Here is a 22,584-nt window from a genome sequence, read left to right as displayed (position 1 = left end):
TTGTTTAATCCTACATGGGTATTATTCCATTGTGACAGGGACATTTTTATTTTGCTGACTGTGAATATCAGCTGTTTGGCAGTGATGCGCCAACTGCATTAAGCAAAATAATATTGCTTTTGCTGATGAACCATTGTTGTACGATCTTAAGAATGATTGTTGAAGCGTGTATTATTTCCCTTCTACGTGACTTTACCGAAAGAACCAAGAATATAAGATTATAATGTTTATTTTATTTAAGTTTTGCAGTGTTGTATTTTTTATTTTCCCCCTCTTTTCATTAGCCAACTACCTACATACCCACCCACCCTTCTACCTACTGGAACACCCACCTACCTACCTCTACATACCTACATACCCACGAACCTACTCACCCACCTATCTACTCATGTACCTACCTACTAACCCATTTACCTACCTACATTCCTACCCACCCACAGCCAAAGCACTCATCTTCTTACTCATCCACATACATACCTACCCATACAACTACCTACCCAACCCCATACCTACCCATCCACATTACTACTCACCCACATTCCTATCTACTCACCCACACACCCACCCACCCACATACCTACTCACCAAACGAATTACTTACCTACTCACCTATCCACATACCTACTAACCAAATCACCTACCTACCCACTGACCCACCCACATGCCTGTTCACCATATCAACTACCTGCCGACTCACCCATCCACATACCTACTCAACAAATTGCCTACCTACCTTTTCACCTACCACCCCACCCACTCACCACACACCATCAATGTTAAACATTGTACGAATGAATGTGACTTAGCAGATCGAATGACCCGTTTAGAGGCTATGGCTAATGAAGACATGCACGCACGTTAGTCTGGCACATGAGTGAGCTCGCGCATGATTAGTTACGGCTTTGAGCTCCGTAAAAAATTTAACGCCTTGCTCGATTAGTTCTGCAATTAATATTTTTCAGCATTTTGTGATTTCTAGGGCTGTGATTTGGTGTAATGGATTATTGCTGCGAACTGTACTTATTACAAAACGATAACATGTAAATAAAACGCATATACAATCAACCTCACGTATCAATATACCTATAATGTTTATTTTTTTAAAATAAAATATACTTCAAACAACATTCAAATTGTATACAACCTATGTTTTTATTCAAATATAGGCTGAATTATTTATCTTTTTAATGGAAACCTAGTGACTGAGAGAGAGGGACAGAGAAATGTAGAAATACTCTTTGTTTTTTTCGGTAAATTCACGTAGGTAAAAATTTTTGATAAATTAAATCACGACGTTTCGGGCGCAACACAAGCATCCTTCTTCAGGTGGGGGAAACTTAGCGAAAGCACACCGCTTAAGTGTGTAATTTTTTCTTATAATCACACACTTAAGCGGTTGTGCTTTCGCTACGTTGTCCCCACCTGAAGAAGGACGCTTGTGTTGCGCCCGAAACGTCGTGATTTAATTTATTTTAATTTTTTACCTACGTGACTTTACCGAAAAAACCAAAGAAAACTTAAAATCTGGAAATGTAGAAATGTCCACACACGTGGGCTCAATCCTCGCCCGTGCCCAGAACCCAGGAACCCCAAGTTCGGGGCTCGCTCCACGACATTTCTGTACCCCCCCCCGCCCCCTCTTGTTACGGTTTGTGCCTTAACCTTGTACCCAGCTCTTGTTAAAGTATTAAAAAAAAACTAAATATCCACACATACAGAAACAAAAAGAGACAGAGAGGCAAATACGTACAGACGGACTCGAAAACCAGACACCATCATCTTCTTGGTTCTTTCGGTAAAGTCACATAGAAGGGAAATAATAAAATAATAAAAATAAAACATAATAAAATAAATGTATTTATAAAATAATTTTATTTATTATGTTTTATTTTTATTCTTTTATTATTTCCCTTCTACGTGACTTTACCGAAAGAACCAAGAAGACGAATCCCTGCAGTCACGAAAGCTTCAAATCGAAATCAGACACCATCACTAACACCACCACCACCACCTTCACCAAGGTTGCCGACGTGTTTTCTTCGTCAATGGGAGCAATGTTTACCAACGCGAGAAAGTCCCTGGCACCGGCGCAGCTGCCCGAGGAGTGTAGCAGTGCGGCGCTCCTCGCGCCCAGAGGCTGACGGACGATGCGCGCGCGTGCGCCCGCGTTTGTTCCAGAGCGGATTCACGCCCCTTCACATCGCCGCCCACTACGGGAACATCAACGTGGCCACGCTGCTGCTGAACCGTGGAGCCGCCGTCAACTTCGCTGCCAACGTGAGGAGCTGCTCGGTCTCGGTGGGGGGGTGGGGGGGGGGGGGCCTTTCGTCGACAGGATCCTGCGTTGGGATGTTTGGCCGACTGCGTTCGAAATTCGTTCTCAGTGCTGCCGCTGTTGATGATGATGATGATTTCGTTCTTGTTATCAGCTTCAAGAGTCATTGATGTTTCACTTGCTGGATTAAGGCCCTTGTCATGGTTGTATGTTTAACACGTAGGCTTTCGCGACAAATATTATTAATGATAAAGGTTTTTTGGGTTGGATCGCGTCAATATAAATGTATTGTTAACCCGCCACCACCCGACATAGCCAATTAGTAAGGTTCTTCATGTAAACAAAACGTGCCACTTACTACTTCAGCACACCGGTGTGTTGGAGAGTAAACCCACATCATTTACAAGACGTTTCGCTGGTGATTACAACCAGTTTCATCACGCAATAGCCAGAATTGTGCAGAAGTCTCCCTGTTTTGGTCTAAAATAGAGTAAAGGTGATGTCATCACTGTGAGTCTATCAGGTTGTATGTGTGTCAAACTTTATTCGCACCGCACGTAGCCAACCGTGGTAATTCCTTCACCATGAAGGAATCATCAGCAGAGATGACAATGACAGTAATTCCTTTATTGATTGAGGATGATGAATTTTAACTAAGCAGTTTATGGAGACAGGAGGAGGATGATGGTGGCGGTGGTGATGATGATGGCGGTGGTGATGATGATTGATGACGATGTCTATTATATTCTTAGGTTTTTTCGGTAAAGTCACGTAGGTAAAACATCAAAATTAATAAAAATAAAATAAAATAAAAATCACGACGTTTCGGAGGCAACACAAGTCTCCGTCATTATCTTTATACCTGGCCTGCACACTGTCAGTGTGGCTGTGTTGACCAGGATCGACCTTTGCACTGATGTCATCGCTTTGGAGGAGGTGGAGCGGTGAGATAGCGGTTACCTTTGGAAGGCGCTCACGTCGCTCGTGCGTGCATGACCGTGTGTGACCGTGTGTGACCGTGTGTGACTGTGCGTGCATGACTGTGTGTGCGTGACTGTGAGTGCGTGACTGTGTGTGCGTGACTGTGAGTGCGTGACTGTGTGTGCGTGACTGAGTGCGTGACTGTGTGTGCGTGACTGTGAGTGCGTGACTGTGTGTGCGTGACTGTGAGTGCGTGACTGTGTGCGTGACTGTGCGTGCGTGACTGTGCGTGTGTGACTGTGTGTGCGTGACTGTGTGCGTGACTGTGTGCGTGACTGTGTGTGCGTGGCTGTGAGTGCGTGACTGTGTGTGCGTGACTGTGTGCGTGACTGTGCGTGCGTGACTGTGCGTGCGTGACTGTGCGTGCGTGACTGTGCGTGCGTGACTGTGCGTGCGTGACTGTGCGTGCGTGACTGTGTGTGCGTGACTGTGTGTGCGTGACTGTGTGTGCGTGACTGTGAGTGCGTGACTGTGTGTGCGTGACTGTGTGCGTGACTGTGCGTGCGTGACTGTGCGTGCGTGACTGTGCGTGCGTGACTGTGCGTGCGTGACTGTGCGTGCGTGACTGTGCGTGCGTGACTGTGCGTGCGTGACTGTGCGTGCGTGACCGTGCAGAACGGAATCACACCTCTGCATGTGTCGTCCAAGAGAGGCAACGGGAACGTGGTTCGCCTGCTTCTCGAGCATGGAGCGAACATCGACGGCAAGACCCGGGTGAGAGTCACGCTGCCCCCCCCCCACCAACACAACCACTCATTACACCAAAAGTGCTTTCCACAATTGAACCACAGTACTTCGCCGATCTCACGTGAACTCCGGTCATCCTCGCAGCAGCGGCTTTTGGCCAACTGTCGTACAAAGACAGTCACCGCAGCTCGCACTTTCAGATGCACCTCTGCAGCCGTTTGGAACGCGCTTACTGCAGATATTCGGAAGCCACTGGAGTTTTAAATCTAAATTGAAAACTAATTTCTTTCAAACTACTTTTTGTCCTTAGTTTGTTGTCCTTCTCCCGCAACTCTGATTTGCACGGTTAGCTACGTACGGTACGACAGAAGTTCCACGTGCATACAACATAAGCCTCTGGCATGGGCCATGACTAAGGCTGTAAGCTGGATGTGGTCGAGGTGCAGGAAATCAACTATAATTCAGATAATTATCATCAGAAAGTTCACAGAGTTGGGTGGGGTAGCCCCAACATGGATCATAATCCCACTGCCACCAAACCCCCCAGTGTACCGCATTTTTGAAAGCAACCAAAGGGAGAGCCCCATCTCATTTGTCTCCCCAAACACGTCCAAAATTTCACTTTGGACTTCATTCCAATTCGCAATGGCCATGACCAGTGATGACCTCCCTGACACAATCGCAGCTTTCGCCGATGAACAATGATAGCCTTCGCCTATGAACAATGATAGCCTTCGCCGATGAACAATGATAGCCTTCGCCGATGGCTCAACTTATTCTCACGGATATAAAGTACGTGAACATGTCGGGTACATTTCGCAACATGAGAGTGATTGCATTCTTTTTCCTGTACATTTTTTCACCAAAGCCAACGCAGTCCCCCGAAGTTTCTTGGAATCTCCTATATATATAAATGATGGTACCGGTTCTCAGGGATGCATTGATGAGTGAACAAGGCAAAAATCATCCGAATATTGATGCACCTTTGCTTGGCCACCAGGTGGCTGAGTGGTAGAGTGAAGCGGCTCACAATTTGAAGTTTGGAAGTTCAAATCCTGCTTGAGGGTTGACTCAGCCCATCATCCCACTTGGGTGGATTAAAACAACTACGACGTTTTGGGTGAAGTCAACAGTGGTTGTCCTACATAAAGACTCACTTCTGCCATAGGAATGTGAAATTTCCTCCACCGGATCAGAGCTGAAGAGCGCCATGGTAACGAGATGTTATCTCCCTTGCCTGGTGTGCAGGAGGTCATGGGTTCGGTCCCGAGTCTGAGGCCTGTATATTTGGCGTTTGCGTCTCTCTCTCCCCGTGGTCATGTGGATTTTTCTCCGGGTCCTCCGGTTTTTCCCTTCCGCATTTATAAACATGCGTTTAGATGATTTGACTGCTGTAAATTTCCACAAAACGATAATCCACATTTGTGGCCAGGTCGCTTCTGAAAAAGAGCCATATAGCTCAGTGGGCTTTATCTGCTAAAATAAAAAAAATAGTTCAGTTTCATTTCAACAGCAAATCACTTGGGACTTCACCCTTGGGGACTGATGTTCTATACACTCCACCCTCCCACATCTCCGCACACCGCCAGGACGGACTGACCCCGCTGCATTGTGCGGCCCGGAGCGGCCACGAGCAGGTGGTGGAGATTCTGCTGGAGCAGGGCGCCCCGATACTCGCCAAGACCAAGGTAAGAGAGTTTAACACGTAGGCTTTCGCGACCAATATTATTCATAATCAACGTTTTTGGGTTTAGATCGCGTTATTTATAAATGTGTCGTAACCCTCCACCACCCGACACGGCCAATCAGTAAAAAAGTGTCACGTTGACAAAAGACAAATAGTTCACTTCTTTAGCCCACCGGTGTGTTGAAGCGTGAAACCACTCAAATTGTAAATGTTGTGGTTTCACGCTTCAACACACCGGTGGGCTAAAGCAGTGAACTATTTGTCTTTTGTCAATGTGACACTTTTTTACTGATTTGCCGTGTCGGGTGGTGGAGGGTTACGACACATTTATAAATAGCGCGATCTAAACCCAAAAACGTTGATTATGAACAAGGTAAGAGAGTTTACGACCTCTCGCGGAGGTCACGCCGCTTCGATTCAAAACCCCCTGTCCAACCAGCGGTTAGGCGATCGGTCGGTCACGTGTGGTGGGTTAAAGTGTGTGGTTCACCCACCTCTTCTAAGATGGTCGGGCCAGTGTAGAAGAGTAGGCCAAATACTCTCACTCTCGATTTAAAGCTTTCGTGACTGCAGGGATTAATCTTCTTGGTTCTTTCGGTAAAGTCACGTAGAATGGAAACAGACTCTGTCTTCTCGACAGACCTGTTCTTCACTTGAGGACGGCTGCTTGCGTTGTGGCCAAAACGTCGTGAGAATTATTTTATTTTGTTTTATATTTATTATTTTATTATTATTTCCATTCTACGTGACTTTATCGAAAGAACCAAGAAGATACTCTCACTCTCTCGAGGGGTGCCTTTCCACCGGCAGTGCCTTGAGAAAGAAAATGCAGACCTGCACCTTCACGTTTTCCCAGCAGCAAAGCCACTGAACACTTGGCTACATTTGAATCCCGACGTTTGTTCCTGTGCTGCGCACTCACTTCTGGCTTTCACGTTCTACTGTCAGCCTTGTGGTGTGTAACGATTCACCTCCCCCAATGATTTGATGGATTGTCACAATAAGGGGGTTCAGATTTGATAAGCATTAAAAAAAAATCTTTTTCTGTTCCTTTCATATTGTTTCACATACAGTTTTGTTCACCACATGAGCTCTAATCGTAAACTGAGCTAATCCTTTGCATGTAATTTTCATACACCATAAATAATTAATTATTGCTGTACACGCATCGTTTGATGCATGTCGTGGAAACGCAATAATAGATTATAGTCACCCAATTGATGCACCATTACATGCCTCTGCTGTAAGCTGTTTGTTCAGCGAACAAAGCATATTGATTCCAGACTTAATTTTTTTGAATGATTGATGATTTGTGGTGCTCTCGCTAACAGCCCTTGCCACCAACAATATTCATGGCTACCTGGAGGATCTTTGTGTGTGTACGCGTACGTGCGCGTCCTAAAGAAGCAGTAGTGCAGCGGTTAGCGCACTGCAGTATAAAACTGGTAACCCGAGTTCGATTCCTGTTTCGCTGTTATAGAGTGCGGTTGTGTCGCTATAGTATTCTGCGGTGAGTACAATATCTTGAAAAACAATGGCGCTACTACGCCTTTCTAAATAAAATAAACCCTCAGCCGCTTGCGTCTTCCAAGCTTCAGAGGCGAACGGGACACCCACCCTGCAACTTGCAGTCGTTTCAGAACGGGAAAGGGTGAATAGTGCGCTCGCACACAGCTCTCGCTACCAACGGTGTGCACGGCAACACGGGTGACCCCTGCCTCCGTGTGTGCGTGCCCCCCCGCCTCCCCACCCCCCCCCCCCACCCACAGAACGGGCTCTCCCCGCTGCACATGGCGACGCAGGGCGACCACGTGGAGTGCGTGCAGGTGCTCATGCAGTACCGCGCGCCCGTCGACGACATCACCCTGGACTACCTGACGGCGCTGCACGTGGCGGCGCACTGCGGCCACTACCGCACCGCCAAGGTGCTCCTGGACAAGGGCGCCAACCCCAACGTCCGAGCGCTGGTGCGTCAGCTTCTCGTGTCGCACGCACACGCGCACACACACACACGCGCACACACACACGCGTGCACGTACCGGTGGCGCAAGGAATGAAACGTGGGAGGCCTCCACTCTGTCCGATTCTCCCTCCTCTCCGCCCCTCCCCCCCCCCCCCCTTCTTTGTAGCCTGGCACCCGGGCCCCTCAAGGCCACGGGGTTCCGGTGCAGTTACACCGCCTGCACACTCGATTGCTCTTTACCCGCACGCACGTGCATGCGCGCGTGTGTGTGTCTCACCGTAACCTCTCGTGTGCACGAGTTGTGTTTCAACTATCGTGCTCCTGTCCGTGTTCCCCACATTGCAGGAAGATGCAACCAATAGGAAATGAATTGCTCTTATTCTGTAGACCGCCGTCGACTAACTCAACCTAAATGCAGCACCGGTCTTGTCAGATCTCAGAAGCTAAGCAAGCTTCGAGCGTGGTTAGTTCCTCCGCGGGTGTCGGCCTGGGACCCACCAGGCGAGGCAGGCTTGAGCTGCGGAGTGGTCAGGAAACGGCAGTGCAGAAAAGCATTCTTGAATCCATCTATATGGAGCTTTTGAGTATTACCTCCTTGTATGTGCGAGTTGTTTCCAATTACTCGTGCTTTCTGCTGACATCTATACATCTCGATGCAAGACCCTCTTTAACAAAAACGTCTTGAAACTGAGCGTGGCTCAACTTAGATAAATAGAGGACGATATGATGAAGGGCATTATTTAAGTGTAGAAATTATTGCACTTCAGCGGTGTGACTACAATGTAACTTAGAACTCAGGTTCTTGGGCTGTCCCGTGCTAATAAACACAATGGGCACCCCAGTGCCTCCGTTTGTCACAGTTTTGGACCACAAGTCGAAAGCTATTCCCACAAAACACCTCCAAATGCGACAGTCTTATGTACGCACATACCCTACTTTCTGCTTTATATAAACCGTGAAAACAGGCACATCACGAGAGAGCTACAATGGAGTGGGTGACCTGAACTTTCAAAGTTTTTTTGCAAGAATGAACCTTCACACGAAAGTCAGACAGCCTGGGAAACAATCCTGGGTACGGTTCTGCAAAATAAGAGCCGATCATTTATGTTCGCGTTGCGTCTTCATATCAGCCACAGTTTCTCAAACTCCAGAACTCGCGACTACCCCCAGTGACAACGCCTCCCCGTAATTTTTTTCCTACAAATTCTCGCCGCTGTGTGTATGTGGGTCACGCCATCGCCATGCGTACGTGGGTCATGCCACCGCCGTGCTTACGTGGGTCACTCCACCGCCATGCGTACCGGACTGGCGGCGAGTGCGGTCACAACGACTGGAGTTTGAGAAGCGCGCCGCTTTTACACCACCGTGTCGGTCCATCCCATCCTCATACTTAATTTGGAGCTTTCGTGACTGCAGGAATTAGTCTTTGGTTCATTGGGTAAAGTCACGTAGAAAGAGAAAATAATAAATTAAATGCTAGCATACGACGTTTCGATTGCAACACAAGCAATCATCATCAGGTATAAATGAAATAGAAACACAAATCTAGTATACTTAGAAATGTAATGTAATACAACAGAGAGTCGGATAACATAACAGTCAACACCCTACCTGGTTGATTACGTTCTTCCTGAGAATGCTAAAGAAGAACGTATTACATTACATTTCTAAGTATACTAGATTTGTGTTTCTATTTCATTTATGCCTAATGATGATTGCTTGCGTTGCAATCGAAACGTCGTATGCTAGTATTTAATTTATTATTTTCTCTTTATACGTGACTTTACCGAAAGAACCAAAGAGTCATCCCATCCTCCACACAGCATTGCTTCACAACGGATGTGCCGCAGCACGGCGAGCGGTTGTGTTGTGGCGGTATTTTAGTAAGAATAGGAAAGGAAAGAACCTCGTTGGCAAGCTGGGACAGACGAACTCTCCTACTCCTCCTGTTTAGCCGTTTAGTGGCCAATCCAGCACCCCCGCCTCCTCCCGCCCTCCCCTCTCCACTGGTCGCGGCGCAGTTTGGTAGCAGCAAGACGGCCGTCGGCCCCCCACCCCCTCGGCCCTCCTCAACTCCCTCGGTCGGGCACGCGCAGTTGGGCAAACCGTGTTTCGCGAAGGTCGAGCGAGCTTCGGGAGTGTGAGAGAACGGTTGAGAAGCACTGCTCTACGATGTGTTGCGTGCTGGGCTTTGTTTACCGTTTGTTCTCGATGGACTTGATGTTCAAAGTGTGCGTACAGTCTCTTCCGGGTTGGGCCACGTGTTGTCGAGTGTTTATTCTCACGAGCTTTCTCGACGCACGGCTGCGGCGGCATCTTCAGCTCCAGAGCTCCTGGAGGTGCCCGCAGTAGTGCGTGGCGAAGGCTTGAGAGGGGGAATGCTCAACGCACAGCCTGACGGGGAAGACCACGCCTGGATTACGAGCGGCTGCGTGAGCCTCCGTTCCGAATCGCCTTGACGTTTCCGTTTTCCATCCAGCTTGATATTTTTTGCGTACAAGCCTTCTTCACTGTTGCGTCTTCCCAATTACGTTTCACCCGCGTGTTTCTTAAACTGCGCATCTCATCTGTCGGACGTCACACTCTCCCTGTCGTCTTTCCCCTCTTCCCCAGCCGTGCAATCATTTCTGACATTGCCTCTCTCATTGAATCTCCTTCTGTGTCTCTTCCCCGTGTGTCTCCTCTCCCCTCTGCCCCGTGGTTCTGTCATCCGGCTCGCACACCCGGGACAGAACGGCTTCACGCCGCTGCACATCGCCTGCAAGAAGAACCGGATTCGCGTCATGGAGCTTCTGCTCAAATACGGGGCGTCCATCGAGGCCGTGACCGAGGTTCGCCGCTCTCCAACATCCCCCCCTACCCCCCGCCCCCCCAAATACGACCCCTGCCCCCTGAGCCCTTATCCGTGACCTCTCAACTCATTTACTGCGACCCTGCCATAACTGTAACCGCACCTCCCACCCATGCCTCTGTGTGCTGATTCGAGCTTCATCCGTGTTGTGTTTGCGTTCGTTGGATCCCGCGTGCAGAGCGAGAGGGAAAAGTGCGGCCCTTCACTTTGTTGACCAGAGGTCACTCACTGTGTGGACCAGAGTTCACTTGAAGGATTGTCAGAGATATCCACTCCATGTGCGAAGGGTTTGCATTGCGCTGCGACAACAAAATCGGGATAGAATTCTAGTGGAAATTATCAATATTGAAATAAAAAAACGAACGTTCCTTGTTGTGAGCGTCGTTAAATCGCCGACCGCGAACGATCGCGTTCATGTTTGCCATTCGGTGCAAATTGACGAATGTTGAGAGCTCAGCTTAAGCAGCCTAATTAGAAAATCCGTGCAGAGTTTGCGTCAAGACGGTACGTTGAGAGACGCTCAGTGAAAGCCTACAAAGTCACGTTTAGCACGTTGTGTGCAGTGTGCAGCTCTGGTGTCTGCAGGGAGTTTCAGAAAGCGACTTCGGCCCTCACTTAGTTGCATGCTAATAGCACGATTGGGAAATAAATGGTGAAAAACACATTAAAGAATGTATTTTTTCTTCTCTCCAGATTAGCATGTCTGTTTTCATGCTAATACGAGTGTGTCTACGCATATGCTTGTGTAAGAGAGGATGTATTCCACCAAATAATGCACGTAATTCCCATGGGCCAATTATAACAGCTGATGCAGCGATAATTAATATAATTGATTTTCACGAAACTAGAAAGGATCTCACGACACGGGGGTGCGGGAACACACATCCCCCTCTGTGGGAATGCCACACTTTGAAGCGAGCTGGCGGTCGCATCGCGCGCCCATCGGGGTGTATAGTTCGCACGGAGGCTGACATGTCAGCGTGTGTGAATACACGCTCGTGTGTGCATGTGTACATGTGTTGAGGTGCAACAGACGACGCAGTTCTTTAGTAGGGGCGGAATGCCAGGATGTATTAAGGGCTAATGCCGGGAACTCATAAGGGCTTACGCCTAACAGTTGGCAACGTGCATTGTCTTTGAGTTGTGCGCCTTTTGGCGTCATCTGGTCCAACACCATGTGAGACTAGGCTCTAAAGAAAGCTGTCTCGGGTGTGAACCAATCAATTTCAAGGACAGTGCATATCATTATCAGAGTTGTGTTTTTTTTTGCATTCCGACCGCAGGTATTGTGGTCAATGCAAACATGACTCCTTGTAAAAAAGGTGTCAGTTTTGTTGCCAGATAAAAGGGTTAAAAACCAATTATCATATTTTGCTACTGGCAAATGAGGTTCCAATGGTATAACGTAGAATCTCCCCAGGGGAAATGGTACTGGGAGGTCCCTCGCGCCTCCCAGGCTATTCGTGCTCTTCCGTCAGCACCGGCCGAGGGGTCATCCATCTCGGTCGGTCGGGCGAAGTAGCCGCCCTAGCGTGGTACTAATTATTCCTTCCCCGGGTCCCGACTCTCTCAACTCCCTTCGATCCTAGGCCCCTCTCGACGACCCCTCTTACGTCACGGGTACCCCCTTATATCCCCGCGTAACATGACGTCATCCACTCTCTTTCCCAGAGTGACATGACGTCATCCACTACTCGTCTACACATGTATACATGTGTGTGTGTGCGCATGTGTACATGTGTAGTGGTGATACGCGCTGGGTGTATATGTCGTGTGCCAGCGCGTATGTACGGGTGTGTGTGTGGTGACGCGCGCTGACGGGGAGGAGCAGGCGTCAGTGCGCGGGTGGGGGTAGTGCTGCTGATTGGCTGTGTGCCGGTGACGCGCCCAGAGGGAGTGATCGGGTAGCAGCGCGGTGTGATTGGTCGGGGAGTGGAAACACGCGCTGAGCGGAACCGGATCGTAAGGATAGCGCGTGGGGATTGGGTAACTGAGGAGCGGTGCCGACGTTGAGGTCCGCATCCGCTCCGCCTCCCGGGAAGAAGGGGTATATAAGGTGATGCACAGAGGAGCAGGGGGCAGAAGTGGAACCATCTAAGAATGAAGACGAAGGTGCAGAGATAGAGCCCGGAGAGGAGAGTAATGGAGAGTAGAAGAGAGTAAGGTATAGTGTGTAGCCAGCGAGAGAGAAAGGTCTACACGAGCTGAGTGATGTATAGTGTGTAGCCAGCGAGAGAGAAAGGTCTACACGAGCTGAGTGATGTATAGTGTGTAGCCAGCGAGAGAGAAAGGTCTACACGAGCTGAGTAATGTATAGTGTGTAGCCAGCGAGATAGAACGGTCTACACGAGCTGAGTAATGTGTAGTGTGTAGCCAGCGAGAGAGAACGGTCTGCACGAGCCGAGTATGCATACGGTGTAGCCAGCGAGAGAGAAAGGTCTGCACGAGCCGAGTATGCATACGGTGTAGCCAGCGAGAGAGGTGCAAAGTCTACACGAGGCGAGTGGAGAGTGTAGCAGAGGCGCAGAGTCTACACGAGGCGAGAGAGGAGTGTAGCCGAGGCGCGGAGTCTACACGAGGCACAGAGAGCCGGCAGCACAGAATCCAGAGTCAAGAGAAGTGCATTGTGAAGAAGAGAGGCCACGCGTTGTATTGTTACAAGTCAAGATTTAATAAAAGAAGTGTGTTCCCGTCAAGGAGTTTCCTGCCGTCATTTTCCAATACTTCATCTGGCGTCAGAAGTGAAACGGGCTTCCAAGTATGGAGACGAGGAAGACCCGTAGGACCCACGGGATTGACCGCGAGGAAGACCTGGACGACTCGGAGCCGCTGGTGGCGGGGGGTGAGGAAGAGGACTTGCCCACGCTGCAGGGTCCGTCGACGGCGCCGGCCGAGCGACCGGGGACAGACGCCGGGCTTCGTGAGGCGCACTCCCGACTGGCGGAGCTGCTGCTCGCCGCCGCGTCCATCTTGGCGGAGATCAGCTCGTCGGGAGGAGCGGGGACGGTGGGGGACATTTTACAAGGTCGCCCCGCAGATTCCCGCCAAAACGAATGGGGGATTCCCGCCATTGCGCCTGGGCCTACTTTTGGCGGGAACGGCGAGCGCCACGTGGTGGTGGGTTCCCAAGCGCGCGCATCGACGTCATCAGCGCGCGAGGGGGTCCGCCATCTTACGTCTGCTGCTGGAGCCGCCATCTTAGACACCGACGGACAGGCGGAGAGGAACCACGAGGCGGATGACTTCATTTTTCAGCAGCGCCTGCCCACGTTGTCAGCCTTCAAGGCGGAAGGCGGAGACTGGGGCCAATTTCAGCGAAGGTTTTTGGCGCATCAAGAGATGTCAGCGTGGTCCGATGCTACGGCGCTGCGGGCATTGCCCGCCATGCTGGACGACGATGCGCTCGCGGCCTTCAGGGCTGCACGGAAGTCGGACCGCTCCACGCTGAAGGATGCGCTGGGGTTGTTGGCCAGGGTCTACGGGCCTCCCTCTACATGCCGCCACCAGTTCTACGCAAGACGGAAAGCGGCCACGGAGACCGCGCTGGCCTATCGCACGGCGTTGCTGGCTCTTGCTGATGCTGCGTTCCCTCGGATGGACGAGGAGGGCCAAGACGCGATGGTTTTGGAGCAGCTGCTCAAGTTGGCGCAGGACCTGGGGGTCCCTATCAACACAGCTGACGACATTGATATTTCTTCTTTGAGAGTCGCCACGAGTATTCAAGCGCACGAGGCCCTACAACGGAAGCAAGGCGTTGGTTGCAACGCTGCTGTCGTCGCAGCCCCGGGGTTGGTGGTCGCCGAACCCCAAGTCGTCAGCCCACGAGAGGAGGCGTTCGCCACGGGACGACCAGGGGACTGGAGGCCGGGGGCCCGGTCGCCTCTGCGATCGGGCCGAAAGTCGGAGCAACCAAGATCTACTCCGACCCTCGTCACGTGCTATAACTGCGGCCTCCGGGGCCACGTGGCGTCCGGGTGCCGCGCTCCGCGGCAGCGCGCCATGGGAGCTCGGCTGGACGACGACCGAGAGCCCAAGTCATCTCTACAATCCCCGGCAAGTCGCGGCACCTCACACGCTCGGCCTGTTTATTCGGCACACATGGGACGCCGCGTTGCGGCGGAGGAGGGCCGGTTAAGGTTCGGGGATTCGGTTCGGCGAGGGGGGTTCGGCCGGGACCAGGGAGACATTGAATGGGCGGAATTGGGGCATAGAATTGTGGCTGCTTCGGCGGGTTCGTCCGTTGTTACGGGATCTATTGATGGGGTTGAGATTAGGGTGTTAGTGGACACGGGGGCATCGGCAACTATTATATCGGACCTCATTTATAATATTCTTCCAGTCCAATGTCGTCCGCTGCTTCCAGTGGATGTGCCATTTTACGCCGCTAATGGGGGATCGTTGGGCATTATCGGTCAGGTTAGGGCGTCCATTTGCATTGGAGATATCAAATTGTCGGGGCCCGTTTTCGTTTCGTCTTCTTTGGCAGTTCCGTGTCTTTTGGGCACTGACTTTTTGGCTAAAATGCCCATTAAAATTCTTATCGATCAACGATGCATTGAACTGCCATCGGGTCGCCGGATTTCATTTTTGACGGGCCCTACTGACATTCGGACGGCGTGCGCTACGATACAAGCGTTGGCGACGCAGACAGTGCAAGTGCCCCCGGGTTCACAGATGTTGATTCCCCTCCGGTTGCGGAAACCATGGGTGAGGGAGGCTTCGGGACAGAGTATGCTTTTGGGTCCTTCTAACAAGGCTGTCGGGGGTCTTGATTTATCGGTGGCTCACACTTTGGTGCGGGCTGACAGGGATCCGTTTGTGATGGTTTTGAACGCGGGGTCGCGACCAGCTGTCATTCCGCAGGGCACCGTGCTGGCTCACGCGGCGCAGGTCCCTGGGGATGATGGGTTGGTTGCGCAGGTGGGCTCGAGCCCCGCGCGGAACGTTGAGCCAAGGGAAGACCTTGAGTGGGTCCATTCGTTATGTGCCGCCTCGGACGATTTGTCGGCGGCGCAGTTGGGTGCGCTGCGCGAGTTGCTCATTGAATTCTCTGATGTATTCAGTAAACATAAGTATGACATTGGGTGCACGGATTTGTTGCACCATCACATTGAAACGGGCGATGCGGCGCCGGTCAGGCTAAATCCCTTCCGACTGAGTCCCGTGGAGAAGGAACATGTTCAGTCGGCTGTTAACGATATGCTAGAAGCCGATATTATTTCGCCCTCCTCTAGCCCGTGGGGAGCGCCTATTGTGCTGGTTAAGAAGCAGGACGGGTCCCTGCGATTCTGCGTTGATTTCCGTCGCCTGAATAAGATCTCTGTGGCTGACGCGTATCCGCTCCCCAGGATGGATGAGTCCCTCGATGCATTGTCTGGTGCGCGATATTTTTCGACTCTTGATTTGTTATCGGGGTTTTGGCAGTTGCCGCTCGACGAAGAGTCGAAACCTAAGACAGCATTTCGGACTCCAGGGGGGCTGTTCCAGTTTAACCGGTTACCCATGGGACTTCACTCCTCTCCAGCGACGTTTCAGCGACTTATGGAGCTGGTTTTGTCGGGCTTGCAGTGGGATACATGCTTGATTTATATGGACGATGTCATTGTTTTCAGTAAAACGTTTGAGGAACACCTCCGGCGATTGAGAGGGGTGTTCTTGCGAATGCGATCGGCTAAGTTGAAATTTAAACCGGCCAAATGTCACCTCCTTCGTAGGTCCGTTAGATACTTGGGTCACATTGTCGATTCTTCGGGGATCTCCACCGATCCCGCGAAGACGGATTGTGTCGGTTCGTGGCCGACACCTACGTCCGTTTCCGACGTGCGTAGTTTCATCGGGTTTGCTTCTTATTATCGGCGGTTCGTTGAGCACTTCGCCACTATTGCAAAACCCTTGCACGCTCTAACGGCGAAGGGAGTGAAGTTCAAATGGGGACCGGAGGAGGAGGCCGCGTTTCGCTCCCTCCGGGACGCCTTGGTGGGTGCCCCACCCTTGTGTTATCCCGATTTTGCCAGTCCCTTTTTGCTGGACACGGATGCTAGCAACACGGGCATTGGGGGGGTGCTATCCCAAGTCGTTGGGGGTGTCGAAAGAGTTGTCGCCTACGGTAGTAGGGTGTTGTCTCCGGCGGAGCAGCGCTACTGTGTCACCCGTCGCGAGCTGCTTGCCATTGTTTTTTTTGTGCAACAGTTTAGGCCATATCTTTATGGTCGTCACTTTACAGTCCGAACGGACCACGCGGCGCTACAGTATTCATTGAGGGTCGCCCAGCCCTCGGGCCAGTTGTCGCGTTGGTTGGAAGTCCTCCAGGACTATCAGTTTACGACTACGTACCGTAAGGGGTTGCGACACACGAATGCCGATTGCTTGTCGCGGTTGTTGCCTTGTGATGAATGCGCGTGTTTGTCGGGATCGGCGCGCTGTAAACCGACGCTTGCGGGGGAGATGGGGGCACTGGCTGCGACAGCGGGCGCACCGATCGGGGATGATTCCACTGCCTCTCAGGGTCGGGACTCGCTGCTCTCGCTGTCGCTCAGCGAATGGGGCCGCCTCCAGATGGCGGACAGCTCGCTGCTAGCATTGCGCCGCAAGGTTGGGGGTCCCGAGGGGGACCAGGAGCGTACCGGATCCTATGTACTTGAGCGGGGCGTGTTATTGAAATGGGACAGTTTGTCCCGGCGGAACGCACTCGTGGTGCCTTCCGCTGTGAGGGGGAGGGTTGTCTTGGCGGCACACGAACGCCTCTTGCACTTGGGAGTTAACAAGACGCTTGCCCTGCTTCAGCGTGACTATTACTGGCCGGGAATGGGAAGTGATGTGGTGCATATTCTGAAGGGGTGCGTTGAGTGCGCCAGGCGTAAACCACCGGCCGTAGCAGCTAATCCACCGCTGCAATCTATTCAGGTCTCGCGTACCAACGAGCTCGTTGCACTCGATATTTTGGGGCCCTTCCCAGTCACGCCGAGAGGGAATAAATATTTGTTAGTGGGGGTCGAATACTTTACCCGATGGCCTATGGCGTGGCCTCTCGCTAACCAGTCGGCAGCGGCTGTGGCGGATGCCTTTGTCCAGGGCTATGTCCTGGACAAGGGGGCTCCCGAACGCCTGCTGACCGACCAAGGTAAAAAATTTTCGAGTAAATTGTTGCAAGAGGTGTGCGATCTGTTGGGTACCAAGAAGGTGCGTACCTCCCCGTACCACCCGCAGACTGACGGGATGGTGGAGAGACTCCACAAAACCTTGACTTCCATGCTGTGCCAGCAGGTGTGCGAGGCACATGTAGATTGGGACCTGCAGGTCCCGGGAGTCCTTGCTGCGTATAGAATGGCCCCCCATGCAGCTACGGGGTTTTCCCCATTCTATTTGATGTACGGTCGGGAAGCTGACCCGCCAATAGAAACGCAACTTGGCCTGTCCGCTCCACGAACTAATTCTAATTTGGCAGAACATATTAAGTTTAATATTCACAAGCTGACAGAGGCGAGGGAGGCCGCGCGGCTTAATTCGCGGGCTCGCCAAATTGCTAATGAACGGTTGCGGGCACGGAAGGTGTCCATGCACGAATGGAAACCAGGTGACAGGGCCTGGCTGCATTGCCCTCAGGCACCCTTGGCTACGTCGCCTAAATTGTTGAGACCGTGGAGGGGACCCGTGGAGGTCGTGCGCGTTGCACGGCCCCAGTGCGTTCAGATAAAGTGGGGAAAGCGCCGGTGGTACGTTCACCCCTCCCGACTGAAACCGTTCTCGCCTCCATATGGCCTCCCCTTGTGTCGTGATGGCCGGGCGTGTGACGTGACCGGCGACCCAGAGGGGGAAATGTCTCTGCCTGATCCACACGTATTTTCGCCTGATCTGCTCCCAGGTGTCTCGGAACTGACAGCTGCCGATCACCGGCGGCCGGATCTCCGCGGCGGGGCCGGCCCTTTCAGGCCCGTTCCGCGCCGTCTGGAGCGGCCGGAGCCGCCGGACGGTCGTCAGTGTCCCGCCCCATACGATGGACCAGCCAGACGGACTCGCGCCAGGTCGTGCTACTTTGCATGACCTGCCTCGTGAGGAGTCGGGGCAGTTGGAGCGCCTCGTCACTGCGTGTAGTCGCAGGGACGTGGGGCGCGTTCGTTTCGAATTTGCTCGTATCGTGTTATTGTTGACTTTTCGGGTTCATTGTCAATCTGTACATAGTTATTCTTGTTGTTGTTGTTGTTGTGTTATGTTACGGGGCACACTCGGGGGGTTATGGGGTTTTTTTTTGTTGGTTGTTGTTAGCAGCCGGGCCGGCTGCGAGCTATGTGGGAGGGGGTGATGTAGTGGTGATACGCGCTGGGTGTATATGTCGTGTGCCAGCGCGTATGTACGGGTGTGTGTGTGGTGACGCGCGCTGACGGGGAGGAGCAGGCGTCAGTGCGCGGGTGGGGGTAGTGCTGCTGATTGGCTGTGTGCCGGTGACGCGCCCAGAGGGAGTGATCGGGTAGCAGCGCGGTGTGATTGGTCGGGGAGTGGAAACACGCGCTGAGCGGAACCGGATCGTAAGGATAGCGCGTGGGGATTGGGTAACTGAGGAGCGGTGCCGACGTTGAGGTCCGCATCCGCTCCGCCTCCCGGGAAGAAGGGGTATATAAGGTGATGCACAGAGGAGCAGGGGGCAGAAGTGGAACCATCTAAGAATGAAGACGAAGGTGCAGAGATAGAGCCCGGAGAGGAGAGTAATGGAGAGTAGAAGAGAGTAAGGTATAGTGTGTAGCCAGCGAGAGAGAAAGGTCTACACGAGCTGAGTGATGTATAGTGTGTAGCCAGCGAGAGAGAAAGGTCTACACGAGCTGAGTGATGTATAGTGTGTAGCCAGCGAGAGAGAAAGGTCTACACGAGCTGAGTAATGTATAGTGTGTAGCCAGCGAGATAGAACGGTCTACACGAGCTGAGTAATGTGTAGTGTGTAGCCAGCGAGAGAGAACGGTCTGCACGAGCCGAGTATGCATACGGTGTAGCCAGCGAGAGAGAAAGGTCTGCACGAGCCGAGTATGCATACGGTGTAGCCAGCGAGAGAGGTGCAAAGTCTACACGAGGCGAGTGGAGAGTGTAGCAGAGGCGCAGAGTCTACACGAGGCGAGAGAGGAGTGTAGCCGAGGCGCGGAGTCTACACGAGGCACAGAGAGCCGGCAGCACAGAATCCAGAGTCAAGAGAAGTGCATTGTGAAGAAGAGAGGCCACGCGTTGTATTGTTACAAGTCAAGATTTAGTAAAAGAAGTGTGTTCCCGTCAAGGAGTTTCCTGCCGTCATTTTCCAATACTTCACATGTGTACATGTGTGTGTGTGTGCGCGGAAGTGTAGTGGTTAGCGCGCTGGGCTATGAACCCGGAGACCCCCACGTTCAATTCCTGCTCATGGCCAACATCGGTGACATATCTGAAACAATCCTGGGCCTCCCCTAGGTCGAGTAAACGTCGCCATTGGGGAGACAAAGGCGGTCGGGCGTAGTGGTGGCCACCCACCCACTTGTCCCAACAGTCTTTCAAGGATATTTGTTTTGTGTGTGTGCGCACGCAGTCCGGGTTGACGCCCATGCACGTGTCTGCCTTCATGGGAAACCTGAACATCGTGCTGATTCTTCTGCAAGGGGGGGCCTCTCCCAACGCCACCAACGTGGTGAGTCGGGCCTTCCCTCTCGACACCTCCGCTCTCGTTCCGCCACGGTGGCGAGTTCATTACTACCTCGCCTGGTATGAACGAGGTCGTAGGTTCGATCACGACCCTGACGCCAGTAGATTTGGAGTTTGCATGTTCTCTCTCCCCATGATCCCGTAGATTTTTCTCCGGGTACTCTGGTTTTCCCTCCAAATTTAGAAACAACATCATGCGTTTAGAGTAGTATTTGGCTGCTATAAATGTCCACGTGATGATAAGCCACTTCGTTAAGCTCTCATTTGTGGCCAGGTGACTTCTGAAAAACAGCTGTACGGCTCAGTGGGCCTTACCTGGAAAAAGATAAATAGTTTAGTTTGCTACGTCCGGCTCGACGGGGTATGGATAATCTCGGGGAGTGGTTGCAGCTTGCTCTGTGTTGGAGCTGACCAGCCTGGGACAGGAGGCCAACATATCCTCTATCGCAGCGATGGGCAAGCTCGGCGAGTTGGCGGGCTTTCAAGCGGTCCTCCTTCACGCGTGGGCACTAATTGTGGCCCCCATGCATCACCCCTAGACACACTGACACTAGGCCACCACTAGGGGCCTTGTGGGAGCCTCTATACCGATAAAGTGGCTTTATTTATTTATCTTTCGATTCCGTTTCGGTGCCGAACCGAATCGGAAGGAAAACTGATGACGTACAGCAAACGTCATCGGAACGGGAAAGGGTTCAAATCGCCCGTGGTGCATTCCCCCCCGCCGCCAACCGCTCGTACTTTCGCGACCAATGTAAGTGGCGTGTGCCGAGCGTCGGCACGCGCATGGGAGAATGCCCCCTGGGAAGTGTGCGAGTTTGCAACGTGGCGGCGTCCCCCGTGATCGGTGGCGAGCGGTGACGAGCGTCTGCTCCGTGTCGCCGTGCGTGCGTGCGTGCGCAGCGCGGGGAGACTGCTCTGCACATGGCCGCGCGCGCCGGGCAGACGGAAGTTGTGCGCAGCCTCCTTCGGAACGGCGCTCAAGTGGACGCCAAGGCCAGGGTAAGGGCATGCGGTGACACGTTCAGTCGTCAATGAGAAACATAGGTGTGTATGTTGAACTTCTTACGCACCGTACTTAGCCAACCGTGCAAATCAGAGGTGCGGGGGGAAGGACGACAAACTAAACACAACAAGCAGTGCTCAAGAAATTAGTTTCCAATCTAGATTTATAAGTGCATTGCTCCATTGGCTTCCTCATATTGGAAGGAAGAACGTTCCAGATGGCCGCAGAAGCGCATGTGAAAGCGCGCGATGTGGTTACCGTCTTTGTTCAATGGCTCGCCGACAGCCACTGCTGACCGGAGTTTACGTGATGGTTTATGCTTCGGGGTGGTTCAGAGATCGGAGCGCCGAGTCGGCACCGCTGAGATCACGGATTCAAAAATGGATCATCGGTCGATGATCCTGCTTTGCGATGTTTGGGCCAATTCTTATTCGTGAAATGTGTGTTGCGTTTGACCACGGACAGTGAATTCACTCGGTTGTAGTGAGGCCTCGATGGATATTTTCCTGGTCGTTGGTAGACAGGCTTTTTGTGCTTAGTTTGTTGTCTTTCCCCCGCACCTCTGTTTAGCGCGGTTGGCTACGTACGGCGCGAAAGAAGTTTCGACATAGACATGCACGTTAAGAGTGGCAACAGCCATAGTTAGACGCAAACCGGATGTGGTGTGCCGGGTGCGAAAATTATTTCCGGGTTCATCTTCTTGGTTCTTTCGGTAAAGTCACGTAGAATGGAAATAATAAAGTAATGAGGATAAAACATAATAAAATAATTCTCACGACGTTTCGGCCACAACGCAAGCAGCCGTCCTCAGGTGAAGAGCAGGTCTGTCGAGTAGACATAGTCAGTAGACAGAGTCAGACAGAGTCAGACTCTGTCTACTCTCACGACGTCAGACTCTGTCTACTCGACAGACCTGCTCTCCACCTGAGGACGGCTGCTTGCGTTGTGGCCGAAACGTCGTGAGAATTATTTTATTATGTTTTATTTTCATTACTTTATTATTTCCATTCTACGTGACTTTACCGAAAGAACCAAGAGGATGAATCCCTGCAGTCACGAAAGCTTTAAATCGAAATTTATTTCCGGGTTGTCGACCCCGGACAGAGCCGGCAACAAACGTGGCTGACGGTTGCTTGGAAGGCCTCCTCCTCCTGCCACAATCAATAACCTGGCAGAGTGAAGAGGAAATTGGGTTATATTTAAAATTGAATTTATATGAATACACACACACACACACGCAAACACAGCCCTGCTCAATTCCCTCTGCTTTGATTAGAGATGCAGGCAGCCCACGCGGTGGTCCGTGTTTGCTTATTATTTTGTGATTTAAAATTGGTTTACATTGACATTGATTGCTGCGCTGTGCCGCATTGCCACTGATTTACATAAAATCCCCATGCACCCTTCACCCCCCCTGCTCCCCCACGTCCACGACAACTCCAACCAAATCCCTTCTACGATATTTAACCTCTGCCTTTTT

At 51.8% G+C, this 22,584-nt stretch overlaps 1 protein-coding gene across 15 annotated transcripts in view; it reads left to right on the top strand.

Annotated features, from left to right (window-relative positions):
- The window catches only part of LOC144946487 (ankyrin-2-like), a 253,800-nt gene that overhangs the window by 166,363 nt on the left and 64,853 nt on the right, over window positions 1-22,584 (top strand). For 10 of the 15 annotated variants that reach the window (XM_078875404.1, XM_078875405.1, XM_078875413.1 and 7 more), the window contains 8 exons: window positions 2,179-2,277; window positions 3,872-3,970; window positions 5,533-5,631; window positions 7,400-7,597; window positions 7,760-7,795; window positions 10,326-10,424; window positions 19,986-20,084; window positions 21,002-21,100. In XM_078875404.1, coding sequence (XP_078731530.1) covers window positions 2,179-2,277; window positions 3,872-3,970; window positions 5,533-5,631; window positions 7,400-7,597; window positions 7,760-7,795; window positions 10,326-10,424; window positions 19,986-20,084; window positions 21,002-21,100 — 828 coding nt within the window. The remainder of the gene's footprint in view (window positions 1-2,178; window positions 2,278-3,871; window positions 3,971-5,532; window positions 5,632-7,399; window positions 7,598-7,759; window positions 7,796-10,325; window positions 10,425-19,985; window positions 20,085-21,001; window positions 21,101-22,584) is intronic. The other 5 variants (XM_078875418.1, XM_078875417.1, XM_078875408.1 and 2 more) reach the window with 1 other exon arrangement.

This window comes from Lampetra fluviatilis, chromosome 41, assembly GCF_964198595.1.
Source record: "Lampetra fluviatilis chromosome 41, kcLamFluv1.1, whole genome shotgun sequence".
In the NCBI taxonomy this organism is placed as follows: domain Eukaryota; kingdom Metazoa; phylum Chordata; class Hyperoartia; order Petromyzontiformes; family Petromyzontidae; genus Lampetra; species Lampetra fluviatilis.
This window is presented reverse-complemented; position numbering and strand designations above follow the sequence as displayed.